Source organism: Citrus clementina, unplaced genomic scaffold, assembly GCF_000493195.1.
Source record: "Citrus clementina cultivar Clemenules unplaced genomic scaffold, Citrus_clementina_v1.0 scaffold_5, whole genome shotgun sequence".
Classification (NCBI taxonomy): Eukaryota; Viridiplantae; Streptophyta; class Magnoliopsida; order Sapindales; family Rutaceae; genus Citrus; species Citrus x clementina.
The window spans coordinates 26,485,123-26,505,433 of record NW_006262201.1 but is presented as its reverse complement, the minus strand read 5'-3'; the positions used below and the strand labels follow the sequence as shown (position 1 = coordinate 26,505,433).

Here is a 20,311-nt window from a genome sequence, read left to right as displayed (position 1 = left end):
ACATTTTTTAATATATATATATATTATACATATATATATTTTATAATACATATATTTATTTTGTAAAGCAATTAATTTTTTTTCCAATTTTATAATATATTATACATTTTTTAATATATATATATATATATATATATATATATAATATTATTTATTATAAAGCCCGGGCTTTTCATTTAGGCCCTTGACTAAGCCCATATGTTATGAGCTTTATTAACTTTGAGCCCTTACCCATAATTTCAAGCCACGGGCCGGGCTTAAAGCCCGCGGGCCTGGACCGGGCCGATGCGGGCCTGGGCCGGCCCGAGCTTTTCTGCCAACCCTAGGTACTAGTACGTGGCAAGGAGAAGATGCCGGCAAGGCGGTTGTGTCCCGCAACTCTAGAAAGAAAATTGGTTCCAAGAAAATGTTTCAATAAGAGAAGAACAAGTCTCCACACAATGGTTGCTGGATTATGCATGAATACTCTCTGAATCCTTTACTATTGCCGCAAAACCTTCTATCCATTGACTTTGTTCTTTATCAAATTAGAAAGAATGGTGAGCCAGCAGCAGCCAGGCAGAAAAATTCAAGGAAAAAGATAAAGTCGGGCATAAATTTGTACAATTTATTTTAGTTAGATAGGAAGTAACATAAATTTTTTTTAAAAGGATTGATTATGAATTAAGTAATTTGTTGGAAAAAAATCTATATGTGTTTAATTTTTAATTGTCCTTAATTATAATTTTATTTAAAGTGGGGTTTTATAAGAATAATGTAGGGGTGCCAATAGCTCCACTAAAAAAAAATAGCGAAACTTAACTCTCTATTTTTTAAAAATAAATTTATTAATTGAAATAGTAAATTTAAATTTAAAAATAATAAAAATTTAAATTTATAATTCATAAATTAATAATAATTTAAAAATCTAAAATTATAATATTAAATTCTCTCTTAACTGTTAATTAAGAAAGTGTTTAAATTAGAAAATTCAATATTTAAAAAATTAAATATTTAACCTTTTATTTACTTCATTTTCTTTATTTATTACCTTATTTTGAAATATTTATTTTTTAATTCATTATTGAATATAATAATTTATTGATTATTAACTCATTTTAAGTTCATAGCAATTAAAAATATTTAGAAGTTAAGTGAAGCCCAAGCCCAAGCCCAAGCCCAAGCCAAACCTACAATGGACATGATCGTTATACTTCCCCTAAATGAGCTTGGGCATGGGCTTAGTAAAGTCCACCATGAGGCTACATTTTGCTATCGCTAGAAGTTTTTCATACAATGAGATTGAATGAAGGATCCGACTTGAGTACTTTAAAGGGTATCATTCTTACAAATAACCGATAAAAATCAACAAAATATGATCATTTAATCGTTCCTAAGTTATAATTCTGTATTTAGTCGCACCATTGAATAAAATTGATTTCATAAATTAGGATGTTTAAACCGGCACCTTTGTTGATTGTACTTTTCAAACTGTTACTGAGATCTATAGGAAAAGAAAAAATTAAATTTATAGTTTTTATGGGAGGAACTTACACAACAATTTTCATTTAGATATTAATTTGAACAGTATTATACATTTTTAATTTTTTATCCTAAAAATTTAATCTAAATGATGTGGCATTTATCAATTAGTTGGTGAGATAATACAATTAATTTACTTGAATCTTGTAAAAAATTACCAATCACTCAATTAATGATACATCATTTAGAATAAAAAAAATTTAGGATGTCCATCAATACTCTATTAAATTTAGACTGCATTATTTTAAAATTGATTTAAGTGATTTTAATAAATTTCTTATTGGAAATATCGATAAATTTTATCATCTCGAACCTTTTACATATTACATATTTATTTATTTATTTAGTTTATAAACTATTGTTTTTGAAGTTTAGCTCGTACTTGACAAAGAAGAGTAGCTGGGGAATTTACAGTCAAAATACGACAGCATTATAAATTACATTGCATGATTTGTGGAAATACTTTATAGTTGGCTTTGGCTGAATGCAGCAACTTCAACAGCAAAGCTTACATCTTTGGATACGATATAAAGCGTGGCATCTTTTCCCATATGGACCCATCAATGTCATAGAGATGGAAAGAACAATGCAACCAATTAAAATAAATAAATGAAGGACATCTAATTGGTAATTCGACAATAATTTTTTATAACAAAAAATGAAAGCATATTCTTAAAATATAAAAATTTGGTAAAAATATATCTTTCTCGTACGTGAAATGATATAAATTAGGTTGACAATTCTGGTTCACGTGATGTGTTAAATTTTGATTAATGCATATGTGTAATACATATATATATATATATATTTTTAGTTGAGTTGATTCATACTATTGTTATTAATAATTTTATTTTTTGGTATTTATCTTAAATTTAATTTTATACTTTGAAAGTTATGCCGACTTCTTTTTAAGCTGTTTTATTTAATATTCAAATTCGAATTCTAGAACTTATTGATTAATTTGTTCTAAACAAGTTTAATAGTAATAATTCAATCACCATTGTGATGGGCCGGTCAATTATTTTTCTAACACATATATTATAATGAGACTAGTGTTAATATTATATCTGACAACTAATAATATTTATAATTAAATAATTACTGAAATTATAATTTTATAAAATATTATTTAAATTTTTATTCCCACTAATATTAGAAGAACGTTTATTCTACTGACGGAAAAAAAATATTATCTTTACCTAATTTTTTATAATATGGAGAGAAATTTAGTCCTACATTTAATTTAACAGGGGACTTGAAGTGCTACTCACCGCTGTAAGTTGAACAAGAATAGAAGAGCAAGTGTCCTGTCTTCGGTATAAGTTAAGCTAGCGAATCTGCTGCATATCCCCTACAAAGTAATAACACAGACACTCTATATTTACTAATTAATTAATTCTCATTTTCACAAAACAAATGAAATTGAATTGATCAATCTCTAATTGATCCCACTTTTGATTTAATTTCTTCGCACTGCAACAACAGCAGCAGCAATGGCCGTGTAAGTTTGATCATCCATTATTTCGTTCGAATTCTGCTCTGATTGTTTTTCTTTTATTAAGAATTTTTTTTTCTAATTATGAGTAAGTTAATAATAATAATATTATTATTATTATTTTGGGTTTCGCTGCAGAGTTGCTTCAGCTCCTGGGAAGGTGTTGATAACAGGGGGTTATCTTATATTAGAGAGACCCAATGCTGGGATTGTGTTGAGCACTAATGCTCGATTTTACGCCATTGTGAAGCCTCTTTATGAACAAGTCAAGCCAGACAGCTGGTCATGGGTTCGTTAGTTTATTTATTTATTGATTCGTTCACTTAAAACGATTATTTGCATATGTGATTTGTGATTTTACTAAGTACTCTGTTTTATTAGGGATGGACTGATGTTAAGTTAACATCACCTCAATTGTTGAGGGAAAGCATGTACAAATTGTCGTTGAAGAATTTAACTCTTCAGGCTGTATCTTTGAGGCAAGATTTCGTTTAGTTTCTGAAAGATTTGATGGGGATGCATGCGCTTATGATGATTAATGTCAATAGACTTCTATTTTTCCAGCGAATCGCGGAACCCTTTTGTTGAATATGCAGTCCAATATGCTGTGGCAGCTGCGTATGCGATATTTGATAAGAATAAAAAGGATGCGTTGCACAAACTACTCTTGCAGGGTAATGTTTTATGCTTTGGGTGGTGCTGTTTCTGTCATGTGTACAGATCAACCAAACACTCAAATTCTTAGAATCTTATCTTTTGACTATATTACTTTTGCAGGTCTTGATATCACAATCTTGGGTTGCAATGACTTCTACTCATATCGGAATCAGGTATTTACCCTAGTGCTCGACTACTGCTATTACTTTTCGAAAACAATAATGCAGGTGCAATATTCTTTTTTATTTTTTTTTCTCTATATATAATGAATCTTTAGAATGTCTTAAGTATAAGTTGCTTCTATCACTTTGAGTGTCCTGGTATACAAACTTTATTCAATCTTTGAATTTAAACCATTTTTCATAGATTGAAGCACGTGGGCTTCCTTTGACACCAGAAGCATTGGCTGCCCTTCCACCCTTTGCATCAATAACATTCAATGCAGATGAATCAAATGGAGGAAATTGCAAGCCTGAAGTTGCAAAAACTGGATTGGGTTCATCTGCAGCAATGACAACTGCTGTGGTTGCTGCATTACTTCATTACCTTGGGGTTGTCAATCTTTCCTCTTCCATTGATCAACAGCACGATGGAGATCTTGACATGGTACATATGATCGCCCAAAGTGCTCATTGTATTGCACAAGGGAAAATTGGCAGTGGGTTTGATGTCAGTTCTGCAGTTTATGGAAGTCAGCGTTATGTTCGGTTTTCACCGGAAGTGCTTTCCTCTGCTCAGGTTTCTGTCTACCTCTATCGTGTGTATTTTCACGTAGATTATCTGTGCTAACAAGTTTCTTTTGAACAGAAGGATGAAAGCAATATGAAAGTTTAGTGGTAGTTGGTTTATATGTTACTCAATGACCTTGTAGATAGCCTGCCTGTCGATTACCTTCCTTGCTTTGTGTAATCTAATTTTGGATTCCGTCTTGAGTTGGTGAGTAACAATATTTTGATGACCTCTTGAGATGAGGAGGAATACTGAATGAGTGGATTAATTTAAGATTCTCACTCTCATCCTTGAGCTGTTACAAATTGAAGTAACACTTTGGATTACTGAACGATGAAGAAAATTTTAAGTTTTACAAATGGAAAAATCAAATGTTGTCTGGCATTACTAGAGTGAAAGTCAATGGTATATAGCTGTGGTTGCAACACTCTTGCAACACTCCATGCAACAAAGATTTTCTTGCTTTAACATGGTTTTTTCTTTGTAACTTTTAAATGAGGAAGAGTTATTGATTGTTCAGAAGTCTTAAAAGCTACCACTTGGAGTGCCACAAACAAGTCACTAAGCCTACATCTTGTCCTTAACTTTAAGAAAGTAGTTGATTGTTGAAGATACTATCACAAGAAGGAAAAGGGGTCTTTGATCTTTGTAAAAGTTGTGTAGAGGGTGTTACCCAGGTTATTTAGTTTTTATAAATTAGTTTTCTCATTACTCTCTTGGCCAAGAATAATTTGGTGGATATTAGGTTTTCATGAGTGAGTTTTGCTGCAGGTTTCTCAGCATTAAATTTTGTTATTTTTAAACAAGTTTTAGATGAAGATTGATGTATAATATTAGTTTTAGCATCTTTGACCTTTGAGTGAACGTAGAAATAGAGTTATATTTAGACACAGCAAAGATTTGATAATAGTTCTTCCAGAAATTTTCTTTTGATAATTTTTCCTTGATAATTTTCAGGTTGCTGTGAAAGAAACACCATTACAAGAAGTCATTACTGGCATCCTAAAAGGGAAATGGGATCATGAGAGGGCTATGTTTTCCTTGCCACCTTTGATGACTCTTGTAAGCAAGTTGAAACCATTTAATGTGCTTGTTACTGTATATTTGTCTGGATGCATGTCAGTAATACAGTGCAATATAGATCTAAAAGTACATACTGAATTTGATTTGTGTGAGTTTAGAATTATCATGGTTTCTAGAAAAGTCATTTCTAGTTGTACTGTGGCCTGTGGGGATAATAGTTTTGGAGTAAAGCAAACTGATCATCCATGGAATGTAGCTTTTAGATGTGTTTGGGTTTTAAAATCAGTTCAAATGCATTCTGCAATTATACAGTTGGTATACACCTCCACACGCATTCTCACACAGAGACCTACTTAAATTATGTATAAAGTCTCTTTCTCAATACAATTTTCACTGAACATTGGCGTAAGCCTAGGATAACACAGTTGACAATTGCTTATAAATCACATTTTTAAAATGCATCCCAAACAGTGTCTTTTTCTGATTATCTTTTTGCAATGAAGAATTTTGTGTACAGATCCTTTTGTTAATAAGTTGCTTTCTATGTGTAAAAAGTGACTTGGCCTCTCAAATTTCTTGTACCAATATTTTAACTTCACATAATTACATGTACTATGTTTTTGTTCTCGCTTTCCATACTACTAGTCATTAGACCCTTCCAAACACTCCCAGATTGCTAGTATGAAATCTTTTCAGACAACCATATTTGGCTTGTATTTGAGTTGTATTTCTAAAGCTTAATGCAATGTGAATATTTCCAACTACTTGATGTTCAAGGATTTCTAGGATAGGGTGGATTTTGCTACTGCTTAATCAGCTATTGTTTTTCAAAACTGCACTAATCTGTTTAGAGAACAAAACTCTGAATAATTTGGAACTTCTTTTTCCTGCATGTTATGCTTTACTTATTATAATGTGTAGGATGGCAATAGTGTTGTGTGATTTCTTCATGTATCCTGGGCATGTGAAGTGCCTTTAAGGCAGTTAAGAATCCAGTATATTTAGTTGGAAGTGTAAACTGGAAAACCATTTGACTAATGTTTAGAAATGGTAGAGACTGAGTTTTAACCTGTGCTATTGAATTGAAGGATGCCTTCCTCTTTTCTTATGAAGGATGGTACACTTTTGCAAAGTTTCTTGATTTTCAGAATAACAGGAAGCACTACATGCTCACAGTGAATATCTTATTTCTTACAGTTATTAGGGGAACCAGGAACTGGTGGATCATCCACGCCTTCAATGGTAGGTGCAGTGAAAAAATGGCAAAAATCTGACCCTCAGAAATCCCAGGAAACATGGAAAAAGTTGTCGGAGTCCAATTCAGCACTTGAAACCCAACTAAATATGTTAAGCAAATTAGCAGAAGAACATTGGAATGCATATAAACAGGTGATAGAGAGCTGCAGCAAGCTTAAGTCAGAGAAGGTACTTCTTAACTTGTTTTCCTATACTTCTCAAGAAATTCATATTTACGAATACAACTGCCTAGTGATTTTCGGACAATGTGCTCTTTGTCTCTTTTATTTTTTATTTTGCTCCATTGCATCCTTTCAACATTTAATATTCCCAGCCAGTTAAGATGTCTAATTTGAAGCATGAATTTGTTTTTAACTTCTCAAATAAAGGGAAAAAATTACGATACGCGTAAAGCTAAGGGACAAATACTCTTAGGGTGAATGGTATGGTCCCGTTTTGTTCATTACTGTGAAAGGGAAAGGGTTTAGAAGAGCTCTTGAGGGAGGGAAGCACATAGATGAATCAAATTTAATTGGGTTTGTCACATTTTCCTATTTCAAGCTTTGTGGTTATTTTCAGTTTTATAAAAAATTAGATTTGAGTTTGCTTTTCTTCTCTTCTTGGTATCCTTTTCTATTTGTGTTCCTTCTCAATCTTCCTTTTTTTAATCATTTACTACTTATCAGAAAGAAAAGCTAATATTTCTGATGGCTATGCTTTCAGAAATTTATAAGTTTTAGGCAACCAACTCAGTGACCTGAATCACAGAATAACAGGATTTTGTAGGAACGTTGAAGTTAAAATGTGCTGAATTTTTTTTTTAACATTTTTGGTTCCCTCTCTCTTTGGAGAAATTTTTATTCTGGTTCTTTTAAGGGTATTGACAGATGCATCTTAAAAATAAGGCAACCTAGACGGCTGATACGATGATTACTATGAATTTATAACATTTTTACTGTAATAAGTGAAAAATGAATGAGCATTCAGATTTTACTATGGCCCCCTGCTGGGTTCTCTTTTGAAGGCCTGAATTGTATTGGCTGGATGGTATCTTTAATTAGTTTTTTAGAGTATCTTCTTGGGCTTTGCTCACGATGTAGTTGAAGCTAAATTTTTCTGACAAGAAAATTGTAACCCATTAAGCAAGATTTGTACTCTTGTGGCAACACTATACTCTGTCTTAAAGTAATACCTATTAGTTTAATTTTCTGGGACAATAGATGTTTCAACATTGTATTTGAGCCCATTTGACTGAGAACTCTTGTGATTGAATCATTACAAACTCATCATTCTATTCATTTTATTGGAAAAGCTTCTTGAATAACTCCTGCCTTGTATGTGACTGAGTGTTAAGAGTTAAAATATCATTCTTGGGATTTTATTTATAATTTTATGCTGGGTTAATGGTTAAATTTCAAGTTCTTAAAAATGGATGATTGTTATGCACAATGTAAAAATTCCATGTTTGTTTCATTAGCAATTGCAGCTTGAGCTTCAATTTCAGCTGTGAACTTCTGAAGTAGGTGCAGCATGTTTACTTGTGGTGAACGGTGAGGAAATGTTTTTGAGAGAGACTTGATTTATTTATGCAATTAATACCTTCCTAAGTTGTGACATATGCATTTATCTTATCTCAATATATTTTGTCATATTGATGTTTGGATCATTTCACACATTGCATTAACAGTGGATGGAGCAAGCCACTGAACCAACCCAGGAAGCTGTTGTTAAATCATTATTAGGAGCAAGAGATGCTATGCTTGGGATCAGATATCATATGCGTCTTATGGGGGAAGCTGCTGGAGTTCCGGTAGGTTATTTTACTTGATATTCTTTTCAGTGTAAATCATCTTGGTTGATGAACTCATCATTTAGCGGCATACTCGTCAATTTTTGGGTACCAAATAGGATGCATCTACATCCTGCTATATAACATGGGTAACAGTGTAAGAACTGAAATTGCTTCTGCAAGAGTTGAGGCTAAATGCTTTGATTTCAGAAATTCTGGACTCAATTTCTTATGTCAGTCAAAGAAGAAGGAAAATAGATATCAAGAAATTAAGACACGTGAAATTTGTATTCATGTCTGTATTAAATCTTACAGGCATTACATCTTTTCTCCACCTATATCCATGGAGTCTGAGATAATGCTTTTAAATTACTTTTCTGATTTCGAATGCATTGATGGAATTAGTTTTAAAAAAATTATGAAAATTGTTTTTTTTTTTTAAAATAACAAGGAGCCAAAATGCGAAAGAAATTACTACTATGAGTAGTAATTTTCATCTTTGAAGATGACCTTTTCAGGTAATTGACACTTGTATTATGAAATGTCAAAGAGATGAAGAAAAGCTTCATCTTCCAGTTAGAAAAAGTTAATAAGAATTGGCTGTACCATAATAATCTCTTTGACCTTCTGATTTGCAGATTGAACCTGAATCACAAACTCAACTTCTGAATGCTACAATGGACATGGAAGGAGTTTTGTTGGCTGGAGTTCCTGGAGCAGGTGGATTTGATGCAGTTTTTGCTGTTACATTAGGAGATTCTGGCAGCAATGTGACCAAAGCATGGAGTTCAGTCAATGTTCTTGCCTTGTTAGTCAGAGAAGATCCCCATGGTGTTTCTTTAGAAAGTTGTGATCCACGGACCACTGAAATTACATCAGCTGTTTCTGCAGTTCACATAGAGTAAAAGATACATTATTCAACTGTATTTTAATAAATTGTAAGTTGCCTAATAAGATTTTATGGAAAATTTGATCTACTGAAGGAATTACGTACCAATTTTACAATTTTAGGGATTGATTCATCGGGTAAAAGTTTAAGAGAAAGAACCTTTGTTCACCAGTTAAATTAGGTTTTATAGCTGTTGTACCTTGAATACCGTACATTGTGTACAATACACAATTGCTCTTTTCACAATCAATTTGAGTTATATTTCGCTTAAACTTTATGGACATTTAACACAAACTGAAACTGGGATGTGCACTGGGGGATCCTATTGTTTCTGGTTATAATTTATTTAAGGATATGCTCTAGGCAATTTCCAGGAAGAACTTCTGTTAGCTGTTTAATGCACTTCTCTCGTTATATTTGTGCACATGGACATGGAAATGCCTTCTTCTTGGTAACAAAAAGAATGGCTTGTACCACTAGAACTTCACCAATAGTTAGATATTGGACTGTTCGTGCATCATATAGGAACTGTTTTGAGGAAGCATCATCTGAATATTGTTGGGAGGAAAGATTTCAATTTACCAGTAGTCTCTACAAGAGCAAGTTCCATCTTTAAAATGGTGGAACCGTTTCCTATCTCTTACAATAATTTCTCTTTCATAGATTACTGATATCAGTTTAGTGTATGTATGACAGTCATTGCACATCCTGAGGTTCCTTGCTATTCGAATTGGAGAACCCTGAGACGTATGTATGAGCGCAAAAGCAATTGCTAACTTCTGACTGTGACCTTTCAATCTCTCTCTCTTCTCATCTTCATCTACATCTAGCAACACCTGTGATATATCAGGAGAATACCCTTCGAATTTTAACTGCCATTCCATCTGGTGAATCATCTCGTAAATGTTATCCCATGTGGGGTGTGATCTGTCCTGTGAAACGAACTTGTATACCTTTCTTGCCACCTCGACCAAGCTAAATCCAGGCGACTGGGTCAAGCCCTTACTAGCCATCTCTGTTCGAATTTTAGCCACATCATCCCACCTTTGAGCCCGCGCATACATATTTGATAACACCACATAATCACTGGGGTGGTGGGAGTTTATCTGGAATAGGTTTTTAGCAGCTCTCTCTCCTATTTCTAGGTTATGATGAACCTTACTGGCACTAAGAAGGCTTCGCCAGACAACATCATTCTGCTGAATAGGCATGCTCTGGATGAGCTCTAAGGCTTCACCAAGCATCCCAGCTCGACCCATGAGGTCGACCACACAACCGTAATGCTGAACTGTTGGTACTATCCGATGCTCTAGTTTCATCCTGTCAAAGCACAGCAGACCCTCCTTGACAAGACCGGCATGACTACAAGCACTCAAAACACCAACATAGACAACATCATCTGGTTCCAATCCTTCCCGGAGCATTTCTGAGAAAATACTAAGAGCTTCCTTGCCTTGTCCATGCATAGCCAGCCCTGAAATCATCACACTGTCAGTCAGCTGACTCTTCTCAGCCATCATTCGAAACAAGCACAGTCCCTTCTCTAAACAGCCACATTTTACATACATATCTATCAAGGAAGTTTCTACTATGACATTGAGAGCACTTATGTTTCTAATCAAGGAACCATGGGTGCACTTTCCCAAATCAAGAGCACCCAAATGAGTACAAGCAGAGAGCACACTAACTAATATGCTTTCTTCGGGCCTCCAACATTTCTCACTATTCATTTCCCCAAAAAGCTTCAAACACTCAGACCACAACCCATTGCTTGCATGGGCTGCAATGATAGCACTCCAAGAAGCAACACTCTTTTGATCCATTTGCTTAAAAATAGCAGAAGCAAACTCTACCTTCTCACACTTGCCATACATATTGATTAAAGAATTCTGTACAAACAAATCATATTCAAATCCCAGCTTAAATACATGCCCATGAATTTGCATTCCCTCTTTCAATGCTTGTAACTTAGCACATGCCTTGAAAAGGGCTGGAAATGTGAAATGATCAGGTTCCACTCCTCTCTCAAACATCTCATTATAAAGAAACAAAGCTTCCTCAAACTTTACATCCTTAACAAATCCTCTAATCAAAGAATTGAAATCAAAAGCACCTGGTTCATCGATTTGTCGAAAAATTGAGCAGGCGTAGTCCATGCTGCCCCAGTGTGAGAGAGCACAAGTTGCCACAAGATTGCTTGCACAAAAAGGGTTCCAAAAGAAACCCCATTTCAGGACATGGGCATGAACTTTCTTGAATTCTTCCAGGTTCTTGCATGTCTTCAATATTGTTAAACATTCTTGTTCCTTCAACCTCAGATTGAGCTCAGGGCCTTTTGGTGGTTCTTCAGGTTGTGTCAAGAGAAGGGACTGGTGAAGGACAGACGTCCTAGTCATGCTGCTGCTATCCACACCATTATTTATCAATCAAGATTGTTGTTCTCGGCAAAGCATCAATCAACTGCAAGTTTTAGTGAAATGGGAAGAACTGAAGGAGCATGAAAAGTACATGACTTTGAGAAAGAATTGAATGTCATCCATGAGAATTGAGAAAGAATTTCAGCCAGAAAAAAGTATGTCAGATCATGTTATGGGACAAGCAAGATTGTGGATAGGATAATGTTTGGGCTTCATCAAGATTCTTCATTTGAGTTATAACCTTATAGGACCGGTTATATCTTGCCATGTCAGCTGCCAGATCCATGCTTAAAACAAGAGTTTTAGGGTGAGGTGGCAATTTGTGATTGCAAAATTCGGATCCGTGCGTCCGGATTTTTTTAATTATTATTTTTTTAAATTAAAGAGTATGGGTAAAGTTAAAATAAATAAATAATTTAACCTTACATTTCTCATAAGATTTGACTTTGGTTGACTTTAAAAAAATCAAGTAACTTTTCTAACATGTTTTAGATGTACTTTTTATTATTTTTCCAATTTCTTTTTCTCAATTTTCCTCTCTCTCTCTCCCTCATACAATGCAGTGAAGGCTATAAATTTAACACTCTTTTGGCCTTTACCACTACTACTTGGACAGAAATTAGATTAAAACATGTGATGAAAAGATTAAACTGTTGAAGTAGCTTCAAAATAACTTACAATAAGGTGATTCATTCTTTTAGTTTGATCGCTTTTCTAATCAAAAGACCTTAATTAATTCAACACGAATAATTTCTCAAACCCACCTTGAAGCATTAGTTTAATGTATGGTATGATCTGATGCCTTTAGTTTTCAAAAATTCAAGACAATATTATATATTCAAATCACTTGTTGATGTGTTTTAAGCTTCTTCCAACGCAACTACGTATTAATTATATGTGCATTTCTTCTTTGATTATTAATTTTGTGTGCTTCTTTCTCGTGACTTGATGTATATCTATTTTTTATATATATTAAACCATCTGGATGTATGTCTATTTCTTATACATCCATCCAAATCTATTTAATTTTTTTCCTTAAAAAACACCTATAAATATTGTATTTAAATTACAGTTTTACTCAAAAACATTTCATGGCTGGATAAAATCTTCTCATGATCTGATTATATCTTAATCTTAAAAGATGTTTTGACACATACGTACTTTTATTTATGTATAATCAAGATTTACTTAATTATTATATTTTTATTTATTAATTATCAATCATGTAAGTATACTTACTCATATAAAAGATGACATCAGGAGATTTGGCCCCACTATTAAATCGAGAACCCCTAGTGTTCATGAAGCACTTAACCTTTTCTGTTCTTCTAAAGGCTCAAGACTTCTCCTCAAACTTAACAATTGGAGTACAAATTTCTGGCTTTCAATACTTTCCTTCAAGGAGAAACCTAGGGCGACAAGTGGAATAGAGTATGTCTCCCATAAGGCGACATTGCAGAAGAAGATACAGAGTGACTGGAAGAAATACAAGTATAATGGGAAGCATAGAGAAGCAATTGATTCTATCACGATAAGCCAAGAAAAAATTTGAGCTAAAGGATAGCATCATGGCTGTTAAAGCTATGAAGAGTGATAGGAGTCCTAATATCAACTTGAATGGTAACAGCTTCAGAAAGTCATTCTCTCTGTATCGGGACGTGATCAGAATGGACAAGAACATCAACATTGAGATGCAAGAGCAGGAAAATGCAATTGCTTCTGACATAACAAAAATATGAAACCAAATCTTTGAGTGGAAATTGGGCGTTCCTTTTCCATCTTTGGTGCCACCTGGTAGAGTGAAAGCTGCCTGAAACACCCCGGCAATTGCTAATGTTGCAACTATCGAGCATGACTCTGCTCTACGCTTCATCCAATTTTCAGCTTCTTCCAACAACGTTTTGTGCTCAGCGGTGAATAACTCCCATGGTGTTTTGCCATCATTATTCTTCATTTCTTTGAACGACGGTTTTACGATGGTTTCCACCTCCTACCAATTAATACCATTTTCAATTAAAATGCAATATCAAGAGATAAATATATACAAAAATTCTGAGGTGCTAATGTTTACACTTTATAAAGTGCGTACTTTGAATTGGGTAAAATAATAATAATAGTAATAATAATAATTAACTTCTCCCTCAAAAGTTTGTGGGTAGGAAACCTCTTTGTTATGATCAAAGGGCCAACGGGCGGTATCTAGCTATAAGTCAAGTAATTGTTGACTAAGAACAAGGTGAAATAATAAATAAATCATTTACCTTAAAAGTTATTAATTCTCGCTGCATTTCTAGAGCTGCTCCAGGCACCTTACTGATTGGTTTTGGATTTGAATACTGTGCTGCTAGATGCAGTAAGTTATTTCCAGATTTATCTACATATGTTGCTATCAACTCCTTACTGAATCCTATCTCATATATTAGTTTGAAAGTCTCTGCATGACGGTGCATAACTGCAATGTGAAATATGCTCCGATCTTCTTCATCTAATTCATGAACCAAATCAGGATAAGAGCGAATCAGCACAGCCAAGAATTTGAAATTCCCCGAGTGAGCTGCATCGAATAATAAATTTGAAGGTTTGCTGATAAGTTTCAAGACGTCCTCGTGTGTGCTTTCTGATATTTCTTCCCAAAGACATTTGACTAATTCAAGTGCTTGAGATGAAGAGTCTGTCTTGTTGGTGATGAACTTCATTCCTGGAACTAAAAGACACAAAATTATAAGTTATCATTTAAGAGCTCATTCTGGTAAATCATCATGATTCACTATCAAAACTCGATCCAATTTCTTCGCATGAGGAAAATATCGTTATGCACATGATAAGAAACATACCCCACATTGAGATTAGTTACATCGGCTAATAATATAAGCGAACTCTCAATTTTTTACCCAACTTTTAAGTTAGATTCATAGGCTTTTATATGAGTAGACTTATGCACAAGTGAGCCACATTTTTTTAAGTAACAGTGATGAGGAACATATTCCATTAATAGTGTTACTGGTTTAACCAAGTACTCCTGAGGTAGGAACTCATACGCACTACAATCATCTGCTGTACTACCAGCCTACTAGGTTACTAATATTCGAAGAGAGGAAAACTAGCTTATTTTGTATGATAAATTAAATTTTATTTATGTCTTTTGTCTTATTTCGTATACATAGATAGTATAGAAATTTGTATGGGTCAAACATACTACCTCAGTGTCATAAGTTAGAGCGCTTGACCAATAAGAACCTGTCACTTGGCAAGTTAAGTGGGATCCACCAACTTCAATTACAAGATTTTTTAAAAAGATAAAAAAATATCCATCTGATCTTCTAAATGACAAGCTTATATTGATCGATCTCACAATCTCAACATTATCACATAGATGGATAAAGTTTGAGTATAATCACAACAGGTGTATGAACTTTAATTAAGCTTAATTAAAACTTAATTACCTTTCAACCGTCCCGGACCACTGCTGGTAAATGCTGAGGGATTTCTAGCCAACATATGCATAGCTGTCCCATATTTCACGTGAGTAGCCACAGCTAGCAGCTTTTTATTCTTCTTTAGCAATTTCAGCGCCAAATCTAATCAATTCACCCAAATGTTTTAGTAAAACAGTAGAAACATGGCTCTCCAAACTGATTTTGGTTCAACGAGGCCATAATAATGTCAACACTGTAAGTACATGACGAAGCCAAAATATAAAATTTACAGTTATAAGAATGAAAAGAAAAGAAAGATGAGCTAACTTTCAGTTAATCTTCTAATTCTTTTTCGGCCTAGGTTCCCTAAGCCTCGACATAGTTTTGTCTACCTCTTTTCTGTTCAAAAAATTAAGGAAAATGGGAGTCCTACGTGTTGATAAAATAAAATAACAATTTTTGTTTTGTTTCATATGGAATAAAAAAGACAAAAACAAAGTTTTGTTCGATAACAATATTTTAGGAATTACTGACATTTAAAACCACTTTAGAATGGTGCCGCACTCAATTATGAAATATATGCAACAAATTTGGCCATTTCTTATTAGTTGTAGAATAGTGCCAAACGGTTATAAAATTTTATAAATCATTTAAATCGATAAGGTTTCTCCTAAAAAACTAGCTTTTCTTTCGGGGGATCAACTAATGAAAAGAAGAAATTTAACATATTCTTACCATACAAACCACTTTCGATGGCGACAAAAAAAATATTTTCTAGGTCGTCTGGTGTCAAATTGTCTTCTTCTTGACGATATAAAAATGATGCCATTTTACTTTGCCCAAACAAAGCAGCAATGTAGAGCGGTGTCATCTGCGCACCACCTCGGATTGTCAACAAATCTGGATTCCTTTTCAGCATAAACTGAGCAATCTCTACACTTCCAACGGCAGCAGCGAAACAGAACGCTGTGTTTCCTTTTTCATCTTGCAATGTTAGCAAATCGTCTTGTCCCAATTTTACCATTTGCTTTACAAAGTTTGTTTGTTTTGCTCCTGTTGCAACGTGAAGAACAGTTTGACATCTCTTTGTTATAGCTGCACGTAGCATGAACTGATGATCGTATCCTAATATACGTTTTGCTTCGCTGCAGTCACCTTTCAATGCAGCCTTATAGAGAGGCACACATTTGTGGCTGTACAGCATTTTATCTGCAACTTATTTTTGGTGATAAACAAATTAGGCACCCACCCTTCAAAATATATCCATTAATGATCCTTATAAATATAGACACACACACACGCACACGTAAATATGGTTCAATAGTTAATTGAAGATGAAGCCTATCGTTTAATCGTGAATATACACTAAAATTCCATGCAGACGTCTGCATCTGAGCAAGACTATAAATATATTGTGTGTGTAGACATAGTCCTTTTCTAATAAGGGTTCCCTTATTTTATGAAATTAGGGGATGAACTAAGAGACAAGAAAAACATTAGTTTTCAGCTCAATGTTTATTGTCTTTTTATAAATCTAAACTTTTATATATATATATAGAAATATTTTAATCTAAAATTTTAAAGTGCGGGAAGGTCTGAAAAAGCTTTAAAACTATATGATTTTAAAGACTTAAAACTGTAACTCTTTAAAACCGTGCGTTTTAAAATTTTTTCAAATTTTCCCGTAATTTAAAATTCTGCACTAAAAAACTACTCATATATATTTGTCTTTTTAGCTCCATTGTCATTTATTCGTAATTAGAAATGGACTCTATATGATAATAAGCCAATATTGTATGCGTGAATGTTAATGTACGTAAGAACTCACCTTGAAGTAGACGAACGGATGGCAAGTTGAATTGAGTTGTCGTATTCATATTTGGTATTTGGATTGAAGATGAAGAAGAAGTTGAATGCACACTGTTGGCCTCCAAAGATCGTAGACATATATGAAGATGTGTCATTGTTTCTTTCTTGCAACAATTAATAGTTACACCTTTTGTAAGGATTAGCGGTGCATGAAAAAGCTGAATGACACATATAATAGGAACAAAATCAGTAGTGTTTATATTCGACACACAAGTTACCATTTTGGAGGGGTTGTGGAGAATTAGCCGCATCTCCGTCTGGTATTGAGACACGAACTTGGTACGTCTTCCCTCCATTGGTACGTCTTCTCTCCATTTCTTGCGAGACAACATCATTGATCACTTTCAACAATTAACGCATCATATAAACATGAAGTACTGATGCAAAGCAGGATGCTCAAGTATCATAGTAAAAATAGTTTATCTGTTGTAGGAATATCTCATTTGATATATTTTCATATTAATACTTTCACTGTTTAAGTATTTTGTCTTATTGGATTTGTAATTCTAGGTCACACGCGAGGCTTGGGTTATATGTTAGTAAAAATAAGCATATTTTATACCTTTAAAAGTTTACTAGTTAGTAAAAATAAGCATCTTTTCTACCTTTAAAAGTTTACTAGTGAATTTGAGATTTGTTATTCATGCTTTATATAGAATAAATTTCAGATTTCAGTTGCTCTTGTTATTTCTTGGCACTATGTGAAGCAAGAAGGTTTAACCGCCTAGATTTGTAGATACTCTTATAATCAAAGAGAATTTTTATTTTGGTATTCTTATTATCAACAAAGGACTGAAAGTATCCTTATTAATCTATCACTATGCATCAATTTGTCCTTTTACCGCCGTAAGATTTGCTGCAGGCCGTCTATAAAGCACCTTGCATCAAGTACATAGCAAACTTAAGTTTAAACAACTCCTTGTAAGTAAATATACATATCAATTTTTTTTTCTCTAACTAATCATGGTAAAAAATCCATTCCGTATTTTATTGAAGTGCTTTATTAAAGTGTGAGATTTCTTATTAGAAACTCAATACACATGTATATAAATAGTTAGCTTTTATTAGTTCTGGATCTTGTTTACAACATTACAAATTGCCATTTTCACCCATTTATAACTTTGTAACGTCGTTACTTACGTGTGTGTGTGTATTTATCTATCTATCTATATCTATATATATATATATATATAGAGAGAGAGAGAGAGAGAGAGAGAGAGAAAGAGCTTAATTACCTGCGTTTGACTCAGGGGCTTGTGTCGAATTATGTACTTCTGAGGTTGCGGTTGAAGATGATCCGTATTCTATCTCTGAATGAGACATTGTTCCTAAAAATATTTATACACGCGCTTTTTATTGTTTCTTCCTTACAACGATAACAATAGCCCTTTAATTTTAAGCAGTATTAGTGTTGCATAAATTAATAAACTTTCATGCATAATTGCGTTACTACATGTATATCAAGCAAAATTGCACTAAACATTAGTAACTTTGAATTTATTTAAAATATCAGCTGATTATATTCAACAAGGATAGTAAGTTTAGAAATTATATATAGTTATACTAAAAATTACCCACTCTAGAATCCTGGAGTTGATAAGCACTATATTTATATACCCCATAAATTTTTCGTTAAAAGGAAGACAATTTACCCAAAAAGAAAAGAAAATGAAAAACAAAAAGAAAAGCATATAGTAATGTAGATGTCATCACTAAATTATCAATCTGTGTAGCTACGTACATACGGACACATAAACCGATTTGACTCTTTCAATAAGGTTCGAACAATAACCTGAGTCGCTGAAGATATATAACTTGAAGAACTTGCAGAAAGAATATTTGAACAGTGTTGGTCACCCCAGATTCTGTTTTCGTTTGAGAAGACTTCTCCTTAATTAGCTATTAATTAACTTTCCCGTAGTATGCTAATATATATAGACGTTAAGGCGGGGTGACAGAAATAAAAAAATTAATGTTCCTTTATTCGATCCTTGAACAAGTGCTCTTTCAGATATAATAATTAGTACCCACCATGCATACTTATCCTTAAATTAGCTATTAATTAACATTCCCGTACTATGCTAATATGTATAGATGTTACGGTGGGGTACCGGTGACAGAAATAAAAACCTAATGTTCCTTTATTCGATCCTTGAAAAAATGCTCTTTCAGATATAATAATTAGTACCTACCATGCACTACAATTTAGCTTTAACTGCGCGTGAGGAGACTCCCCGATTTAGCATTACTTTCGACAATATTATAAGTTAAATGGAGCAGACGCGGTTTCACAATAGTATAAAATATTATGACATTCGCACTAGAGAATGACACCTCCGTGGTGACCATTAGATTCGTCATCATTCATTGTTGCGGTACAGTCATAAAGCTTGGTGGAAAGATTATGGCAGTGCAATTTAAGCTTTAATTAAAAGTCGATCGGACTACATTTAAAGCCTTTTAATTACGTCTGCAACGAGGATCAATTATGGCACCTTCGCACAGACTCTTTGATCTTGTTCATTTCATCATCTTTAAAGGGAATTCGCCATGCTTACACAACTTAACGGACACCATCATCATCATCATCATCATCATCATCATCATCATCATCATAATAATAATAATAATAATAATAATAATAATAATAATCAGTAAATTAATAATAAGTCTTTTTATATATTTTTTTTATTGGTAATCTTTTTATAAGAAATTCTATATTATTTATGAGGTTTTACGACACTAGTTAATTAATGATAATTGGAACAATGATAATAGATATTGAAAAACTTTTAAAATGACAGCTTATGCTTCCCTCTTTTCAATGTCTCTCCAATATTTTTCAATTTAAAAAAAAGAGACAAATCATTAATATTACTATTTCTCTCTCACTTTATTACCTCACTCATATTCTTTGTTTTCTCTCCAATCTTCATCTCCATTTTAGTGGTTGCCATTTTCTAAACCTTGTGGAAAAGAAGATTGTTTCAATGATGAAGATTATTTTATGTGAAATAGATATAAATTTACCCATAGAATATTGGCACGGTGCTTTTTGCTTTACTCACAAAGTACTGTTACACAATATTTCTTGTAATATATTGGTCTATTAATGGCTACTGTTCTGTTCTTCTGGAACCAAAATTCTAAAACTCTTAGTTCTCTCATAATCATATCTTTACAGTTCTTTAAACAATTTATTTGGCAAGATTAAGATATAATTTTAGTTTACTCTTTATTTTGTAAAAACATCAGTGGAGCCCACGCTGT

General features: G+C 33.4%; 3 protein-coding genes across 3 annotated transcripts; 1 reads left to right on the top strand and 2 right to left on the bottom strand.

Moving 5' to 3' along the window:
• Positions 1–2,762: 2,762 nt before the first annotated feature.
• On the top strand, positions 2,763–9,828 carry LOC18042650 (phosphomevalonate kinase, peroxisomal). Its single transcript, XM_006432616.2, has 10 exons — positions 2,763–3,022; positions 3,155–3,305; positions 3,398–3,495; positions 3,581–3,690; positions 3,794–3,846; positions 4,040–4,411; positions 5,360–5,464; positions 6,623–6,850; positions 8,349–8,471; positions 9,089–9,828. Exons 1-10 carry the CDS (start codon positions 3,015–3,017, stop codon positions 9,353–9,355), a joined length of 1,515 nt encoding a protein of 504 aa, XP_006432679.1. The 5' UTR covers positions 2,763–3,014; the 3' UTR covers positions 9,356–9,828.
• Positions 9,829–9,888: 60 nt separating this feature from the next.
• Positions 9,889–11,948, bottom strand: LOC18042649 (pentatricopeptide repeat-containing protein At1g31920). The gene has a single exon (XM_006432614.2). The coding sequence runs from the start codon at positions 11,733–11,735 to the stop codon at positions 9,918–9,920; it is 1,818 nt and encodes a 605-aa protein (XP_006432677.1). The 5' UTR covers positions 11,736–11,948; the 3' UTR covers positions 9,889–9,917.
• A 1,192-nt stretch (positions 11,949–13,140) lies between these two features.
• Positions 13,141–16,376, bottom strand: LOC18041454. Its single transcript, XM_024183702.1, has 4 exons — positions 15,908–16,376; positions 15,200–15,334; positions 14,018–14,460; positions 13,141–13,746 (listed from the first exon to the last, which is right to left on the bottom strand). The coding sequence occupies exons 1-4, from the start codon at positions 16,374–16,376 to the stop codon at positions 13,141–13,143; spliced, it is 1,653 nt and encodes a 550-aa protein (XP_024039470.1).
• Positions 16,377–20,311: the final 3,935 nt, after the last annotated feature.

What these genes read in the sequence shown, in the direction of transcription:
- LOC18042650 (XM_006432616.2), top strand. An exon ending in CTTCAGGCTGTATCTTTGAG is followed by an intron (nt 3,496 to 3,580) that starts GCAAGATTTCGT and finishes CTATTTTTCCAG; the next exon opens with CGAATCGCGGAACCCTTTTG. An exon ending in AAGTGCTTTCCTCTGCTCAG is followed by an intron (nt 4,412 to 5,359) that starts GTTTCTGTCTAC and finishes GATAATTTTCAG; the next exon opens with GTTGCTGTGAAAGAAACACC.
- LOC18042649 (XM_006432614.2), bottom strand. Translation starts at nt 11,735, where the DNA reads ATGACTAGGACGTCTGTCCTTCACCAGTCCCTTCTCTTGACACAACCT.
- LOC18041454 (XM_024183702.1), bottom strand. Translation starts at nt 16,376, where the DNA reads ATGCTGTACAGCCACAAATGTGTGCCTCTCTATAAGGCTGCATTGAAA. An exon ending in CATCGAAAGTGGTTTGTATG is followed by an intron (nt 15,335 to 15,907) that starts GTAAGAATATGT and finishes TGAATTGATTAG; the next exon opens with ATTTGGCGCTGAAATTGCTA. An exon ending in GAGAATTAATAACTTTTAAG is followed by an intron (nt 13,747 to 14,017) that starts GTAAATGATTTA and finishes ATTAATTGGTAG; the next exon opens with GAGGTGGAAACCATCGTAAA.